Genomic DNA, 16,525 nt, shown 5'->3' on the forward strand with positions numbered 1-16,525 from the left:
AACCTTATAAAACCTAGGGGTGGCAATCGGGTCGGGTTGGCGGGTTAGCGTGTCAGCATACCTCAACCCGAACCTGACCCGTTTATTAAATGGGTCGGCTGTGGCAAACACGAACCCGACCCGTTTAATAAACGGGTAACCCGACACGACCCGTCAACCCATTTAATAAATGGGTTGGATTGGGTAAACGGGTTTTCAGGTTTGCGAGTCAGGTTGGCAGGTCGGGTTGGTGGGTTGACGGATCGGGTTGGCAGGTAGGCAGGTTGGCGGGTCGGGTTGACGGGTTGGCGGGTTGACCCACCCGCCTAACCCGTTTATTAAACGGGTCAGCTGGGTTGGCGGGTTGGCATACCCCCAACCCGAACCGACCTGTTTAATAAATGGGTTACGCGGGTCGACCACGTTTATTAAACGGGTTGGCTTAAGCCCAACCCGAACCTGCCTTAGAGGCGGGTTGGCGGGTCGTGTCAGAAATTGCCACCCCTAATAAAACCCCACGATGTGAAATGATAGGTGCTAAATGAGTTTTCAATATTTTTTTTGATTTATTTTTATTTTTTGATCGTACAGTACACATGTGATCTATGTACTTGATTTTATAATCAAAACCTTTTGAACCTTTTGAAGTGTTCCATTTTGATACATGGGTGTATTTTTATAAGATTCGAAAAATCAACAGTTCAAAATTTTTAAACCCATTTAGCAAGTACATGGGTAGGTGCTAAATAATTTTTTTTAGGGTTTTTTATTTTATTTTAAAATTTTGACCGTACAGATGTGATCTATTTACTTGATTTTATAAAGATCAGTTCTTGAAGCGTGGGTTTTTATAAGATTATTCCAAAATCTTTGTAAATTTTTCAGGCTCCAGATATCATTTTTTTTTACATAAAAAACATATGATCTAGGTGTAAATTCCTTGTAAATTGACCATGAACAACACATTTAGGGGGTTGGAATTGCAAAAAAATACTAAAAAAGCAAAAAAACCCATTTACAACGTATCAATTTAGCACCAACCCATTTCTCTCTATATATAATATATACGTCGCGATAAAAAAGAGGGAAGTCACAACAAACTAGTTAGGCGGGCAATACTCGCACGCCTAAAAACTGCAACGAGACGTACACTCCTGAGTCCAACCAATTGATCTCGGCCACGTCACCCGACTTAGGGCTCCGGCGAGGGAGGGGGAAATATCCATGCGTGGATAGATCGACGCTTCACCATATTATCCACAACTCTCTCTCTCTCTCTCTCTCTCCCTTCGGTTGGTAGAAAGAGAGCTCGAGGGCAGACGTCACCAGATCGCCGTGTCCCTCTCTTCTTCCTTCTTCTTACGGGTTTCGGCGAGGGAATCATCTTTCCTAGGTGAGGTTTCCGATTTCTCATTTTTTTCTGTTTTTTCTTTGGCTGTTTTACCCAATCTTACGCGAGAATTTCTTGTTGCCTAACTTGTATGGAAATGTTCTTTTGTTTTTCCTTTTCGGTTTCGGGGAATTAGGGCATGTGATTCCTTTTGCTGTTTATCTTGGTTTTGCTTCGTTGTTTTATGGATGGGGGGCCCTAATTCTAGCGGTCTTCTTGTGGAATTAGTGGCTATTTGTGTTGTTTTAAGGATCGTTAGCCCCAAAATACGAAGATTGAATCGAAAACGACGTATGTCTCTGTGTTGTGTGGTTTTCTAGTGAATAGAAGGCATGCGTATTGGAAAAGTTGAAATTGTTGGCGATGAAGATGTATATATGTCTATTGATGATGGTTCTTCGTGTTAGGGGAAAAATTTTCCCTTTTTTTTGGTATTGAGTGTCAGATTAAAATTTCTGTGGTCGATCGATCATTTAGTTAAGATCTTCTCACTCTTCTTGCTGAGAATTTTGTACGTTTGATGGTTCTGTGAATTTCGTTTACTTTTCGTTGTATGCGAGTGTTGGCGTGGTACTCTTCTGTTATTTTGTATCTTGGCAGGGGAATTTATTAGTTATAGTTCGGGGAAATGGTGTTTTTCTGTTTTGAGCTCCTGAATTGTCTTCGTTATTTATTCGTGAACCTTTGAACAGCAGAAACAACAAAGGAGATGTATGTCTTGACATGGAAATGCTGGTTGTTTATTCTATGTGTTGTTCAAATTCTATTGTTGGTGGTGATACATGATACGATTTTTATCAGCTATGTGCTTGTAGGTTATTCTTTTTGTGTGGAAGATTCTTGTGCACGTATTTTTTTGGTGCTCTTTACCTTTTTTGTAGTTCACGCTTCTATGCACGTCTTTGACTGTGCAAACTTTGGGATCTTGTTTATTTTCACATACCTGGTTCATTTCTCCCTTTTTGATGAATGTGGAGTACCTTGATTGGTTCTTTCTTTTTGATATATTATGCTTTCTACAGAATAATAAATTTCACATTTCAGCTGTTTTTGTTCATTGATTTCATCATGCTTCTATGTGAACTTGCAATATGATTGTAACTTGACTGGTTATATTTTCAGCTGTTTATCACATGTAACCTTGCCAATCAATCTTATGTTGAATGGATTTCTGCTCATCCTTTTAGGCGTTATTTCCTTCCACCTATTGTATGCATTGATCATTAACTGGTATTAATGATCACTTGTCACGCCTTCGAGAGTGGATCTAATGAACCTTATGGGAAAAGAGTTAGGGCACCCTTGTTTGTTTGTCACTGTAACATATGCAAGCTGATTTATTTGCCAGAAGTTGCTTGCAACTTTTTCGTCTTTTAAAGCAAGCACATGAAATGCTTCATGAAGCTGCAAGAATAGAAGAGAAGTACATCGTGACAGAAAAGGTGAAGGGAAAAGACTTGGAGTTGCCCTTTGAAAGAAAAAAGTTTTAGGATAAGTTCCAGTATATTCATGTAGGTGGTCCTGTGCTTGTTTCATACAACGAAGGGCACTCCACAACCTGCCATTTTTGCCAGTTATGGTCCCTTGCTGCATAAATTTGCATCTTCATGTTTCTTATTTTCAAAGCAATTGGTGCTAGAGCAGCTAGACTAACTGCTTGCATGATTTAGTAATATTAGTGAAAAAGACTTGGTGTGAGCCTGTGACCCCTCTCAGATGGAACCTTCTTCGTCACATAAGAGCCCTTTTTGTGTTTTAAATTCTTGTGGCATTGGACTATCACCAGACTTTGGCTAACATTGTATGAGTCTCATTACATTTTCTTTCTTGGAATCTTGATGTTTTTGGAACTTTATTCCACACTGAAAACTTTGTAGTTTTCTTAGAACATCTTTGAGTAAAATTGGATTTGCTTGTGATGATAGAGTTGTCGCAGTCAGTTCCAGTCTGGCTATTTTTGGATTTTTATCTGTTTCATTACCTTAAAGAAGTTAATCTATTTGTTAATATTGTGATTTGCATTGGTACAGGTTGCTGTGCATTTGTGTTAGGACAGGAAGCTGTATAGTGTTGTGCTGCAATCATGGCTGGGGCAATGGTGCAGTCTTCAATTCTTCCTGCTGGTGTTGTGAGCAAAAATAATAGGAAGCTTCAAAACTCTGGGAAAACTCGACAGCCTGTCAGGATGATGAGTACTATACAAGCAAGCAGCGCAAAGTTGCGAGCTTTCAGGGGTTTGCATGGATCTAATGCTCTCGACATGCTTTTGAGAACCGGCAAAGATTTTCATGCAACTGTTGCATCTGCCATCCATGTTCCACGTGGCAAGGCAAGCCGAGGAGTGGCTGTAGCTATGTTTGAGCGTTTCACTGAAAAAGCTATAAAGGTTATTATGCTTGCACAAGAAGAAGCAAGACGTCTTGGCCACAACTTTGTTGGTACAGAGCAGATTTTGTTAGGCCTTATTGGTGAAGGAACAGGTATTGCAGCCAAAGTGCTAAAGTCAATGGGGATCAATCTAAAGGATGCACGAGTAGAGGTTGAAAAAATTATTGGTAGAGGAAGCGGTTTTGTTGCTGTGGAAATACCATTTACCCCTCGTGCTAAGCGGGTCTTGGAACTCTCTCTAGAAGAAGCTCGCCAACTTGGTAAGCTCATATATGCCCTATTTATGTTGCATTCAGGCCTATATTCTAGAAATTGCATCTTTTGCAGCTACTCTGTGAATGAGGTGATATAAACGCTTGGACATCTTTCTTATATGGTTGCTGTTTTCTAATTGCAGGCCACAACTATATTGGTTCTGAGCACTTACTTCTAGGACTACTTCGTGAAGGCGAAGGTGTTGCTGCTCGTGTTCTTGAGAATCTAGGAGCTGATCCGAGCAACATACGCACACAGGCAAGGCTGCTGTGACTGTCTATCTATTGTTGCCAGTTGATTGTATAGCCCTTTGCCTGATTGCATCCACACTATACATGGGTGTGCTATGCATTAGTTGATGTTCCATCAATTGAAAACATGGCACTAGATTATGTGTTTAACATTAAATACAACCACATGAATGTGCACACAGACATGCAAAAGCATACATAAGATGGTGCATTTTGTCCCAAGATATTTGGGCATGTTCTTGACTGCAACATGGAAATAGCCAAGACTCTCCACCATCCTGTGTGAAACCTTGACTTGCTTCTGCTTATGTTTTATGCCTGCTCATTCTTCTTAATACAACAGGTCATTCGTATGGTTGGAGAAAGCACTGAAGCTGTTGGAGCTGGTGTTGGAGGCGGCAGCAGTGGCAATAAGATGCCAACACTGGAGGAGTATGGGACGAATTTGACAAAATTGGCAGAAGAGGTATTTATGTTGTGGATTAATTTTTGTTTTGACATTCAGGCTTTTTAAATTTTTTGGTAACAGATAGATTGGGTCACCTGTTTTTCAGGGAAAATTAGATCCTGTTGTTGGAAGGCAGGATCAAATTGAGAGAGTTACCCAGATCTTAGGAAGGCGGACAAAGAACAATCCCTGCCTTATTGGAGAACCTGGTGTAGGAAAGACTGCGATTGCAGAAGGGCTTGCTCAACGGATTGCAGGTGGAGATGTACCTGAAACTATTGAGGGAAAGAAGGTTATTCCACACTCAGTCATGATTTTATATCAATTATTTGTATATCAAAATGGTCAATGACAAGCTCACAGACTGATAGTTGTTAGATACCACATAAAGTAATGCTGGTCTTAATAATTTTATAGATTTTCTTTTGATTGAATCCTTTCATGTTTTAGCTATTTTGAATTACATCCCATGGGTCTGTTTATAAGTCATGAAAAATGTTTGAAAGCCCTTACAAAAATTGTTTAGATTTGGATCTGTATAATGTTGATCTTTCCATTTTTGGAACGGGATGCAGGTGATTACTCTTGATATGGGTCTCCTTGTTGCTGGCACAAAATACCGTGGAGAGTTTGAGGAAAGATTAAAGAAGCTGATGGAAGAAATTAAGCAGAGTGATGAGATAATTCTTTTTATTGATGAAGTGCATACTTTAATTGGGGCAGGTGCAGCAGAGGGAGCAATAGATGCTGCAAATATTTTGAAACCAGCTCTTGCAAGAGGTGAACTTCAGGTGATTTGTCTTCATAACTTATCGGAGAGTTTGCTCATATATTCATAAGGTGCTTTATGGGCGAAGATCTTTCTGTTGTTTATAAAATTAATTGTTGGTTGGTTCAATTTACATGCAGTGTATTGGTGCTACAACACTGGATGAGTACAGAAAACACATTGAGAAAGACCCTGCTTTGGAAAGGCGGTTTCAACCTGTAAAAGTGCCAGAACCAACTGTTGATGAAACAATTCTAATTCTCAAAGGTCTGCGTGAACGTTATGAGATTCATCACAAGCTCCGGTACACTGATGAGGCTCTTGTTGCTGCTGCACAACTGTCATATCAGTACATCAGGTAATTGAGAGCACTTCATCATTCATGTCATGCTAATCAGTGTTTTAACTTTGCTCTTGATAGTTTAACACTCCAAATAGCTCCTCATGGGTTTTCGGTACAGTCTTTGATGGTTTCGAATAAAAAATGCTGAAATGATCCTTAATACGATTCGCATACCAGCACAGTTAGGAAAGCAAATTTTTATACTATATATATAAAGAGGGAACTTGATTTTTCATGACCATCTAACTCAAGCCTTTGCTTGGTTTTCTAACTTTATTTCTAATCATACCATGCCACATTATCACTTATCTAAGGTTGCCAAACTAGGAAGCAGAAGCAGAAAATGATACAGGAAGCGGAAGCGAGAAGCAATGCATTTTAAAATGTATAGCAAGCGGGAAGCTATGAATAAAAATTATATATATAAGAATTGAATGAGAATTAAAATAGAACACAAATAAAAACTAAAATAAAAATGATTATTCTTAAATATCATGATTTTTTAGTGTACGAATTAAATTTTTAATAAAATCTAAAAATGATGACTGCTAATTTAGAGAAAGCACATGGAAGTGAGTGAGGAGTGTGAGAGGAAACACATGAAAAGAAGAGTGAGAGAACATATAAGAAGAATAGATGAAACATGTGAAAATCACAAGAGAAGCGTGAGAGAATTGAGATTCTCATCAAGTTTTGGAAGCGAAGAGTATTGTGCTTCCGAAGCGAGTTTCCAGGAAGCAGACTTTCCACCTATCTAATAAGCTTCCGGTAACTTTGGGCTTATTATTAAGGGTGTCAACGGGTCGGGTTTGGTTCGGACCCAAGTGGTACCAGACTTGGACCCGGGTATGGTATTGGGTCTGGACCCGGGTCTAATCGGGTCCACTATAAGAAAAACCATACCCGGATTCGATAAGAAATACATAAACCAGACTCGGACTATACCCGGTAAAACCATATTTTTTTTTATCATTTTTACATTGAAAAATTGTGGGTCTTAATAGGAACTCTGGTCGGGTCCAGGTCTGCTATTAAATTTCACAAACTATACCTGGGTCCATGTATTAATCAGACCTTCGGGTTTGGACCCGGGTCTTATTATTTATCACCATATCTGGGTCCATGTATTAATCGGACCTTCGGGTTCGGACCCGGGTCTTAATCGGGTTTTATTATTTATCACCATACCTGGACCCTATAGGGTTTGGTTCGGGTTGGGTCCGGGTAAACCTGACCCGTTGACACCCCTACTTATCATGCTGAGGAAATGACTTGCCATGATGTGGCAACATAGAATACAAAGTGTATGTTTTAACATATCATAAACATTCTTGTCAATACTTGTTTATGTGTGTGTGTGTGTGTGGCACATGTTTAGGAGACCAATAGCTTGCTTGCTGATACTGAAATTATTGATGTTGCACACTTCACTGACACTAGGGTACACCAATTTTAGAAAGAAAATTATACTGTCCATCAGTAATTTAAATCAATAGTTTTGGCTGCTTCTTGTAAGGACATCTTCATTGTTGGTCATAACTAAAAGAAGCATAAGGAGCATCTTTTGTTCAGTGAAAAAGTTTTTTTTTGACATCAGTATTTTGTTAGATCTAATCTGCATCAATTGCATTGTAGGCTATTAAGTAATAGATTATTGCATGCTAACCGCTTGTCGTCTAGTCATTTTTGGTGTATGAAAAGTTTAGGGGCTGAATAGTTGCCGAGAAATCTGTGAGGATGGGAAACGACATTTTGTTTTAAATATAGTTGCAATTTGGTTGATTTAGGCAACAAGAAAAAGTTACAGTAATTGCTGCAACATGATTGATGAATATTTTGTTGTTCTCTTCTGAAACTTATATAAACTCTTCTTCAAATATATTTTATGGCATTATGTTCATGTGTTCCTGATCAACACATCATCAAACCACAGTGACCGCTTCCTGCCTGATAAAGCTATTGACTTGGTTGATGAAGCTGGTTCTCGTGTGCGTCTTCGTCATGCACAGGTTTGGAATCTTATAGTTTATAATCATTAGTTCTTTTTACTTTTTCCTTGAACACGTATCTTACAAAGTATTTCATTACTTGTTGGTACAGCTTCCTGAGGAGGCCAGGGAGCTGGACAAAGAACTCAGACAAATCACCAAGGAGAAAAATGAAGCTGTCCGTAGTCAAGATTTTGAAAAGGTATTTTACTATTTCATCTCTCAGTTTACTGTTGCAAGCAGTTGAAACCCAGTTTTTTAGCGCCCTTAGGCAAATAATCCATTGTAAAGTTATTGTTTTAGGTGAAATCATATGATCAGCAATTGTAATATTTCTGTCACATGGATGCTCCAATTTTCTCCTGTCACATCTCCTTATATGCTGCTACTATTGGAGAACCCTCACAAAAAATTGGCATTATCTCGCTTACAACCATATCCATGTGGCATAGTATAATAATGGTTTTTATAAATCTGGAACCCTAGGTGGAAAGAGTTTGTCTCTGCACACAGTTATATGGTAAGGAGATGTGCATGCAGACACTCCTGGACACAGAGTCTTCAGCAATGGTAGCGGAATGTGCTAATTAATTTCTTTGCTTTTATATAGGCTGGTGAGCTGCGTGATCGGGAAATGGAGCTGAAGGCACAGATTTCAGCTCTCACAGAGAAAGGTAAGGAGAGATCAAAGGCTGAGAGCGAGGCAGGTGATGCTGGCCCCCTGGTTACTGAAGCTGACATACAGCACATTGTGTCTTCATGGACCGGTATACCTGTGGAAAAGGTTTCCAGTGACGAGTCTGACCGGCTTCTGAAGATGGAGGAGACACTGCATAAGCGGGTAATTGGTCAAGACGAAGCTGTCAAAGCTATCAGCCGTGCTATTCGCAGGGCCCGAGTTGGCCTCAAGAATCCTAATCGCCCCATTGCTAGCTTCATATTCTCTGGTCCCACTGGCGTTGGGAAATCTGAACTTGCAAAGGCTTTAGCTGCATATTACTTCGGGTCGGAGGAGGCTATGATTCGTCTTGATATGAGTGAATTTATGGAGAGGCATACTGTTTCCAAGCTTATTGGTTCACCACCTGGTTATGTCGGTTATACAGAAGGTGGCCAGCTTACAGAGGCAGTGCGTAGACGTCCTTATACAGTGGTTCTCTTTGATGAGATTGAAAAGGCACATCCAGATGTCTTCAACATGATGCTTCAGATATTAGAAGATGGTCGTTTGACAGATAGTAAAGGGAGAACTGTGGATTTTAAGAACACTCTTTTGATTATGACATCTAATGTTGGCAGTAGCGTGATCGAGAAAGGTGGGCGACGAATTGGATTTGATCTTGATTATGACGAGAAGGACAGCAGCTACAACCGGATTAAGAGCTTGGTGACAGAGGAGCTCAAGCAGTACTTCCGGCCAGAGTTTTTGAATCGTTTAGATGAGATGATAGTCTTCCGGCAATTAAGCAAGACCGAGGTGAAGGAAATTGCAGACATAATGTTGAAGGAAGTGTTTGAGCGGCTCAAGGTGAAGGACATCGAGCTCCAGGTAACAGAGAGGTTCCGTGATCGGGTGGTCGATGAGGGTTACAATCCAAGTTATGGAGCCAGGCCTTTAAGGAGGGCGATCATGAGGCTACTAGAAGATAGCTTGGCAGAGAGGATGCTTGCTGGTGAGATCAAGGAAGGTGATTCTGCAATTGTTGATGTTGATTCTGATGGGAATGTGACAGTTCTCAATGGAGCGAGTGGTACAGCGGAGCCCTTATCTCCAGCTCTTTCTGTGTAAGAGATAAGGTCAGTTGTCCTAGAACATCAACGCTGTAGCGAGTGGGACATCCGAGCCCTTATCTCCACTCCCCAGCTCTTTCTGTGTAAGATAGGTCAGTTGTCCTAACATATCAACACTATTACTTATCCCTCTTTTATGAATTATTCTCTGAATGTGTGCACTAGCAATGGGAGCATTAAAGAAGTCTGCCTTTGATGCAAGAAGAGTGATTGTGAAATGGGAAACCGAACACTTCTAGATGGGATGACTCATTGCTCTTGTGTGGGGGTGAGATGATCTGAGGTCATTGCATGAATCGTTTATACTAATAAATAGAGAGCTCCAAATTATTCCCCGCTTAACTGTACCTTTGTGTTTTTTGGTTTTCTGCTTGGATGGTGATGCTTTTTCATTGGCTTGTAATTGAATCCAGTGAAGGACTCGTTTTTCTTTCTTTTTGCCTGTGTTTTTTGGTTTTCTGCTTGGATGGTGATACTTTTTCATTGGCTTGTAATTCAACCACAGTTTTTCTTTCTTTCTTTCTTTTCGGTGAGAACCAGAGAAAACCACTGCTGAAGTGACCCCTGCCAGCCTATGGTGGCTTCTCAGGCAGTGTAAAACCAGGGTGCACCCTTCACCCCCAGGGAGTCGCCATCCTTTGGCAATGTGCAAGGGAGGTGATGCCCATTAGAATTAAACCCTGACCACCCGTCTAGTGTCCAAGACCCCACCCCTCTGCACCACCCCCTTTGGGCTAAGTGAAGGACCTAGTTACTGAATTGCTTTGTAGCTTGGATCCAACTCTGAACAGATTTATGTGAGGTGCCCTGAGCCACCCTCTTTCTTCCAGTATATCAAGTGTGTTGTTATGGGTCTCGATCTTTCTTCCAATACGTTAGGTTCCTGCATGCCGGCAAGTTCAGTCTACCATGCTTGACTACAGGTTTTCAAGTAGTAGTGAGAATGAAGAAGAATTAAGATTCATGAAAGTTGACGGCGACCAATAAAGAAATCGTTTTCTTTTTCTTTATTGTCTCACCACTCATGTCACATGGATACTCTCATTTTGTATCCCCTTATACCTGTCTTGATCCATCTTAAGGTCCAAGACATGGATGCAGTGAGCATGTGCGACAACAAAGGCTGGGTTTGAACTTGGTGAACTTGGATAAGTCTTTCCTAACTCGATTTCGCTAAAATATCTCGATAAAATTGTGATATTTTGGTATGGATGTCCAATGTCATGATATTTGGACTCTTTGCATTCATTTGCAATAGGATGCAACCTAATCGGATTTGGAGTTGAGTTCGGACTTGGATGTACAGATGCTCTACCAAATCCAAATCTGATTAGGTTATATACCTTAATCGGATCTACATTCACACACGATCATGTCGTCCCTTCTCAGACTTTGATTCAGACTTAAATGTAAAATTGCTAAAACAGAATCCGACTCTGATTATTGATTGGATTTGGTTTTGCTTACCAAATCCAACTAAACAGACTCTTCGGTTGGATATCTGATTCAAGCCTGCATCCCTAAATTGCGGTTCTTCAAATACCATACAACAAAACTGTGCAATTTAAGATCACCAAGGAATTCTAAATCATTTGGGTCATTGGTTTATGACAGGACAATTTGGTTATTTGGGAAAGCATAGTAAAATTTGGTTGTTTTGATCAATTTGGTGGTCCATCACCTTGACCATTATTAGAAGACCAGGCTGGACCTCATCATAGGTCAGCTTTTGTGCGGATGTGAACAAAACCAACCCAAGTTGTCTAGACCAAATAGAATGTAGGACATAGGTCGCTAACAACCGCAAGGAAGTTGAAGAGACCACACCTTTACAATCCATTGCATTAGCAACATGGAAATTTCACAACCTATATACTACCTTTTAGTTAGGTCAATTATATCCACATAGGCTGCTGAACCATTCCATTATCTTACTACCCAAGAAGATGAAGTTTTTTTTCCTCTTTATTTTTAGTTTTTTATGAGGTATGTGTTAAGAAGCTACCCTCACCTTGAAAATCCCATAAATATTGTTTTCATACTTGTCACTTTTTGTATAAGAGGCATTCATTATAGGATTATCATTTGGTCAGGTTGCCATTCCCAAAGGAGTTTTTTTTTTGTTGTTTTTTCATGAAACTAACCTCGCCTGATCTATATGGTTTAGTTAACGGGAATTAGCTCTTGGATCATTTGATTGTGAAACATAGGCACAATTTTATGAGTATTAAAAAAATCATTGGTTTACAATAAAATATTTTTTTGGCTCATAAAATTATGTTTTTCGTAAAAAAAAAAGTGATTCAAAAGCTGATTCCTAGCATTTGCACCATGGTGAATCTCTAAATGAGGTCTGATTGGATTGACACAACTAGCGCTTATGATTTCTAGCTCATTTGGACGGTCATGTCGACATGACCAGATATTTCCCCTTCATTAAATATGAATTTGTAGATACTACTATATAGCTTTTATCTTTTATGCATATATCATATAACAAATAGGAGCCATATCCATTTTGAAATACAGGACACTTTTCCTTCGCATAGGATAAATAGATGGTCATAAACTTAAGCTTAGTTTAGTGGCTAGAAACAGTTCGCTATGCAATTTAAATGGCTGAAGAAACAAGATGTGTCCAGAGCAGTAAAGCCCAAGGGAAACATCTTGACCGAGATATGAGCTTTAAAAGCTTAACTCCATGTACTGAAAAAATCCCGTAGCTTTTGGGCTCTGATTGGAAGCCAGTGTTGGAGCAGAGATGAGAAAGGTGACGCCAATAGAAATAAAAAATGGCTGATGAGGATGGAGTTGTCTACATTCTTATGTGAATGCAGTTGAAATGGAGATGTGATGACATCTCCACTCCCATCTCCCAAATTCAGGCTCCCAAACAACAGCAGGGTTAGCAGATTTAGCAAACCTCCATCTCCTCTCATCTGCCTCACAAATGCAGCTCCCAAACAGAGCCTTAGCCTCACAGTACAGTTCATTTGAACTCAAACACAATTGAAAAATGACTTTTGAATATTTTTGGGCCAAAGAATCACTGTTCAAAGCACAGCCATAGTGCTTGATCAAATTGCATTGGATGATGAAAAAGTTTTGACATTAGTTGCCTCTCATGCGCTCAAAGGGTATACACTCACCGAGTACTGGATTCGGAAGTTGCAACTGTCATGTGCGGCTGCAGATGAGAGAGAGAGAGAGAGAGAGAGAGAGAGAGAGAGAGAGAGAGAGAGAGATTTCACTTGGTATGCACAAATTTCATGAAAACAGGCAAATTTTACCCAGATAGAAATTTGGATTCTCAAAATTGCATTGGCAGCTCAACTTGTCCCTTTTTTGTGACATCTTGGTTTTCACACCACCTGACTAATTCAGTGCAATGATATCTTCTGGGCTTGTTTATTTTCTCGTGACAAAACCTTTCTTAGATTCACACACTATCCACTTGAAAATTGATCAGTTGATCAGAAGGAAACCATCCTCTGCCCATCAATTCAGAAAGTTTCTGGGAGTGGTGTGCCTTGCAGGAATGCCTTGAAAAGCACAAGAGCTCTCTCCGGCTGTGAGAAAGGAGCTTCATGAGAAGCTCCTCTAATGGTGGCAAATGACAGCATATTCCCATAAACCTGTGTCCACCCACCCACCTACCAAGAGAACAGAAGAGATCTCAAGAGATTAGCATCACCCAGTTGCCCATCTTGATGTATATATCACAACTCAAACAGTATCTATGGAACACTATCCTCGCTAAAAACAAATGGAAACAAGGAATAAAACAAGATTGCCTGTGAAATCAAAGGAATGCATATTACCTGTTTCCCTTCAAACCAGACTCTGTATGGCACAGTTGTGTTGAGTCCTAAACTAACAGCCAAACCATGAACCAATGTTCGACTCCCTGTCAGAGGAATCACAGAATCCTGGTCTCCACTGTATCAAAAATGAAGATGGAGTCAATAATAGAAGATAGTTTCCCTCCTCTTTTCTAAATTTCCATATTTATCTATATATATTTGCGAGGATTAGAAATAGAAGTGAAACAGAAACATAATTCTGCAGATGAGGAGAGTAACCTGTAAACCAGGACTGGGATGCCAGACTTGACAATTAGACCCAGAAGGGAAATAGTAGGGATCTCCAAATTAAGCCTGTTGTAATCCAGGATACTGAAAGAAATGAAAGTGATTAGAGGTTAAAACCAATTATGAAATATTAAAATATGTATATATGAAGTTTCTCTTTCCCTATCAAACTCCTCTTGTCAGCCATGTAGGAACAGCAAAGTTGCATGAGGCATGATGTTGTCACTAGTTTCTATGGTGCTAGGCTTTTAATGAAATGCGGGTACTGAAGAATATAAGATATATTTTAATATCTTAGATTCTCCTCAAGTAACTGCCGATATTGATGCAAATTCTTACAAGATTTGCTAGATCGCATTCAGGGGCTTCTTCTCTTTGATCTTTCCTGTCAATCCTTGTAATTAAAAGCAGTAACAGTTCATTCACTGTATGTATGAAATCATGAAGAGAATCTCTTTATAACTTTTGCTGATATTCTTGAAAACCAGGGTGTTTGTAACCACACCCCAGAGTGCAATTCTCCAGTACCATGAATTAGAGGGAAAAGAAAAGCAGAAAAGTCGAACACAAACATAAACTGAAGACATCCACAACCTGCTGCATACTTCCCATCTAGCGACTCCAGCAAGTTGAGCGTGTAGAGCATTCTGAACATCCTTTCTATTCAGATAGTTAACAGTTTCATCTTCAACACATACGTCTATCTTCTCTGTTATTTGCTGCATTGACAGACGAACATGAACACCCAAATACCAAGACTTCGAAAACAGCAAAGGTGAATAAATTAAAGCTTAAAAGATCTGGCTCACCATGGGCCTCAGAACCAGAGATTGCATCAGAAGAGATGAAGTGCAGACATCAAGAGTGACATCGTATTTGTCAACGAATCTGCTCGTCTCCCGGCTCACTATGCTCATGACCCGCGAACAGAGCGACGATACATTTTCCCTGTAATACTCGCTAACATACCGCGAATAAGTACATCCTTGTGTGAAAATTCTGTATGTTGAGTCTGATATCAGTCCATGAGACCAAAAGAACTCCGCTCTCGAGTTGAAATCAGTATGGAACTCCAAAAGTGGATTGCCCAACTGCAACAGAACAATGTGAAAGTTCCATGCAGAAGATTCAGTATCAATCGAGTCCTTTCACCATGTGAAAGATACAGTATCAATTGAATCTCTTTTTATGCCTCTTTTTAGATAGAAAGACCAGACCATTTTTGCAACAGGCCGACAGTCTTATAGAGTGTTTAGGAAGTAGACTACGGTCAAAGAAACCTATACACTGTCCAAGAATTACAGAATGCTTCTAGAATTTGAAACTCACAGCTATGCCTTTAAGATTGAACTGTTTCTGCTTATTGTTTGCTCGAATCAGGAGCTCGGCTAGCTGAGGAATATAGTGACCTGGCAAGAGAATTTACTTCTTACAACATCACATAATTGTCTTTGTTTTTTTTTTTTTTTTGCAAATGTTAATGTGGCAGGCTGGTAATGATTTAATACCTGCATAACTCTCTCCTGTAATAAAGAGGTCCCTGTTCCTGTACTCAGGGAACTTGATGAACCAACGTCGCAGAAAGGCTAGATTGTCTCTTGCTGAAACGAGAAAAGAAAACACCACAACAATTTAGTCACAAACATGAATTTTGAAATGACAAGGAGAAATTAACCTTCAAACCGATTTAACAAACAATCCCACCAACCAATTTCCACACCTATGTCTACATCTGACGATCTTTTCATACTTTCTCATCTCAAAAAATTAGAGATTCAAATAAATCCCCCTTCCCCAAATATTAAAAAAAAAGGTAAATCTATGGACCCATATTGTCCAGTATGTCAAGTATGAGTATGACATTGTTCTTGCCTGTTCTCTCATCATTCATTCCATCATAGTCAGAGATGTTTCTTGAATATGAAAACCCAACACCTGCTGGCGTCTCCACATACAGCATGTTTGCCTCTGTAAACCAACCACACAAAATGAAAGAAAGAAATGTGAAGAGGAGGAGAAAAGATGAACCAGAGAGCTTACCAAAGAGATACCTGTGTTCCAAGTGTATTCATTTCTCATCAGAACATCACCACTAGGTCTAAATGGACCATTCTCAGAGAATGCCCCGACTCCGACAGAAGAGCATCCAGGTCCTAACAGGACACAAAAGAAAGAACACCCACACAAATTTTCACAACCAAATGGTGAAATCGATAAAGAATTGCAAGGAACAAGTAGATGTGAAGATTAGACCTCCATTTAGCCAGATGACAAGAGGCTTAGAGGAAGGGTTGGTTTCTGCCTCAGCAAAGTAATAAAAGAGCGCTCTTTTGCTCTTCTCGTCCACTGTAATATATCCAGCAAATTGCTGGAAATTGACTGGGGGTTGTCCAGGCAGTTGTGTGATTCTATCAGAGATTGCAGAGGGACAGACCTCCATTGGCATGCTCAGGTGGAACAGAGCAATGGCAATGACCATAGTTCTCCATGTTGGTGAATGCATGTCTGATGCTGAGAGAGAGAGAGAGAGTTGAAGACTGAAGTCGGACAATCATTAAATAGGCAAAGGAGTTCTCCTCAATCTTTTATTATTTTACTGTTTAGTGAGAGAGAGAGGACTAAAGTGGGGGAGTAGGAAACCATTAAATAAGTGAAGTTTTCTTTACTATCTTATTATTTTACCATTTTCTTATGGGGTTAAGGTAAAATTTTTCTACCTGTGGGGGACCGGAGGTGGAAGAGATGTGGTAAATAGTTGCTCAGAGTGAAATGCAGGTTTTCTTTGGCATCAGTCAGAATTAAACGATTCGTAGGTTTGAAAAGGGGTGAGGG

At 39.8% G+C, this 16,525-nt stretch overlaps 2 protein-coding genes across 3 annotated transcripts; one reads left to right on the forward strand and one right to left on the reverse strand.

Moving 5' to 3' along the window:
- Nucleotides 1-1,084: 1,084 nt before the first annotated feature.
- On the forward strand, nucleotides 1,085-10,038 carry LOC149840400 (ATP-dependent Clp protease ATP-binding subunit ClpA homolog CD4B, chloroplastic). Of its 2 annotated transcripts, none has more exons than XM_090003150.1 (10): nucleotides 1,085-1,372; nucleotides 3,426-4,017; nucleotides 4,155-4,270; nucleotides 4,607-4,729; nucleotides 4,818-5,003; nucleotides 5,287-5,502; nucleotides 5,621-5,838; nucleotides 7,757-7,832; nucleotides 7,924-8,013; nucleotides 8,422-10,038. In XM_090003150.1, the coding sequence occupies exons 2-10, from the start codon at nucleotides 3,453-3,455 to the stop codon at nucleotides 9,598-9,600; spliced, it is 2,769 nt and encodes a 922-aa protein (XP_089859276.1). In that variant the 5' UTR covers nucleotides 1,085-1,372; nucleotides 3,426-3,452; the 3' UTR covers nucleotides 9,601-10,038. The 2 variants fall into 2 exon arrangements, with proteins under 2 accessions (XP_089859276.1, XP_089859277.1); XM_090003151.1 differs by having other exon boundaries at nucleotides 1,237-1,372; nucleotides 3,400-4,017.
- Nucleotides 10,039-12,867: 2,829 nt separating this feature from the next.
- LOC149840401 (serine carboxypeptidase-like 45) lies at nucleotides 12,868-16,245 on the reverse strand. The gene is made up of 10 exons (XM_090003148.1): nucleotides 15,947-16,245; nucleotides 15,745-15,846; nucleotides 15,566-15,661; nucleotides 15,202-15,294; nucleotides 15,023-15,102; nucleotides 14,503-14,784; nucleotides 14,288-14,412; nucleotides 13,685-13,777; nucleotides 13,424-13,541; nucleotides 12,868-13,255 (listed from the first exon to the last, which is right to left on the reverse strand). The coding sequence occupies exons 1-10, from the start codon at nucleotides 16,194-16,196 to the stop codon at nucleotides 13,106-13,108; spliced, it is 1,389 nt and encodes a 462-aa protein (XP_089859274.1). The 5' UTR covers nucleotides 16,197-16,245; the 3' UTR covers nucleotides 12,868-13,105.
- Nucleotides 16,246-16,525: the final 280 nt, after the last annotated feature.

The sequence above is a fragment of the Nuphar pumila genome, chromosome 4, assembly GCF_984573655.1.
Source record: "Nuphar pumila chromosome 4, dmNupPumi1.hap1.1, whole genome shotgun sequence".
NCBI lineage: Eukaryota > Viridiplantae > Streptophyta > Magnoliopsida > Nymphaeales > Nymphaeaceae > Nuphar > Nuphar pumila.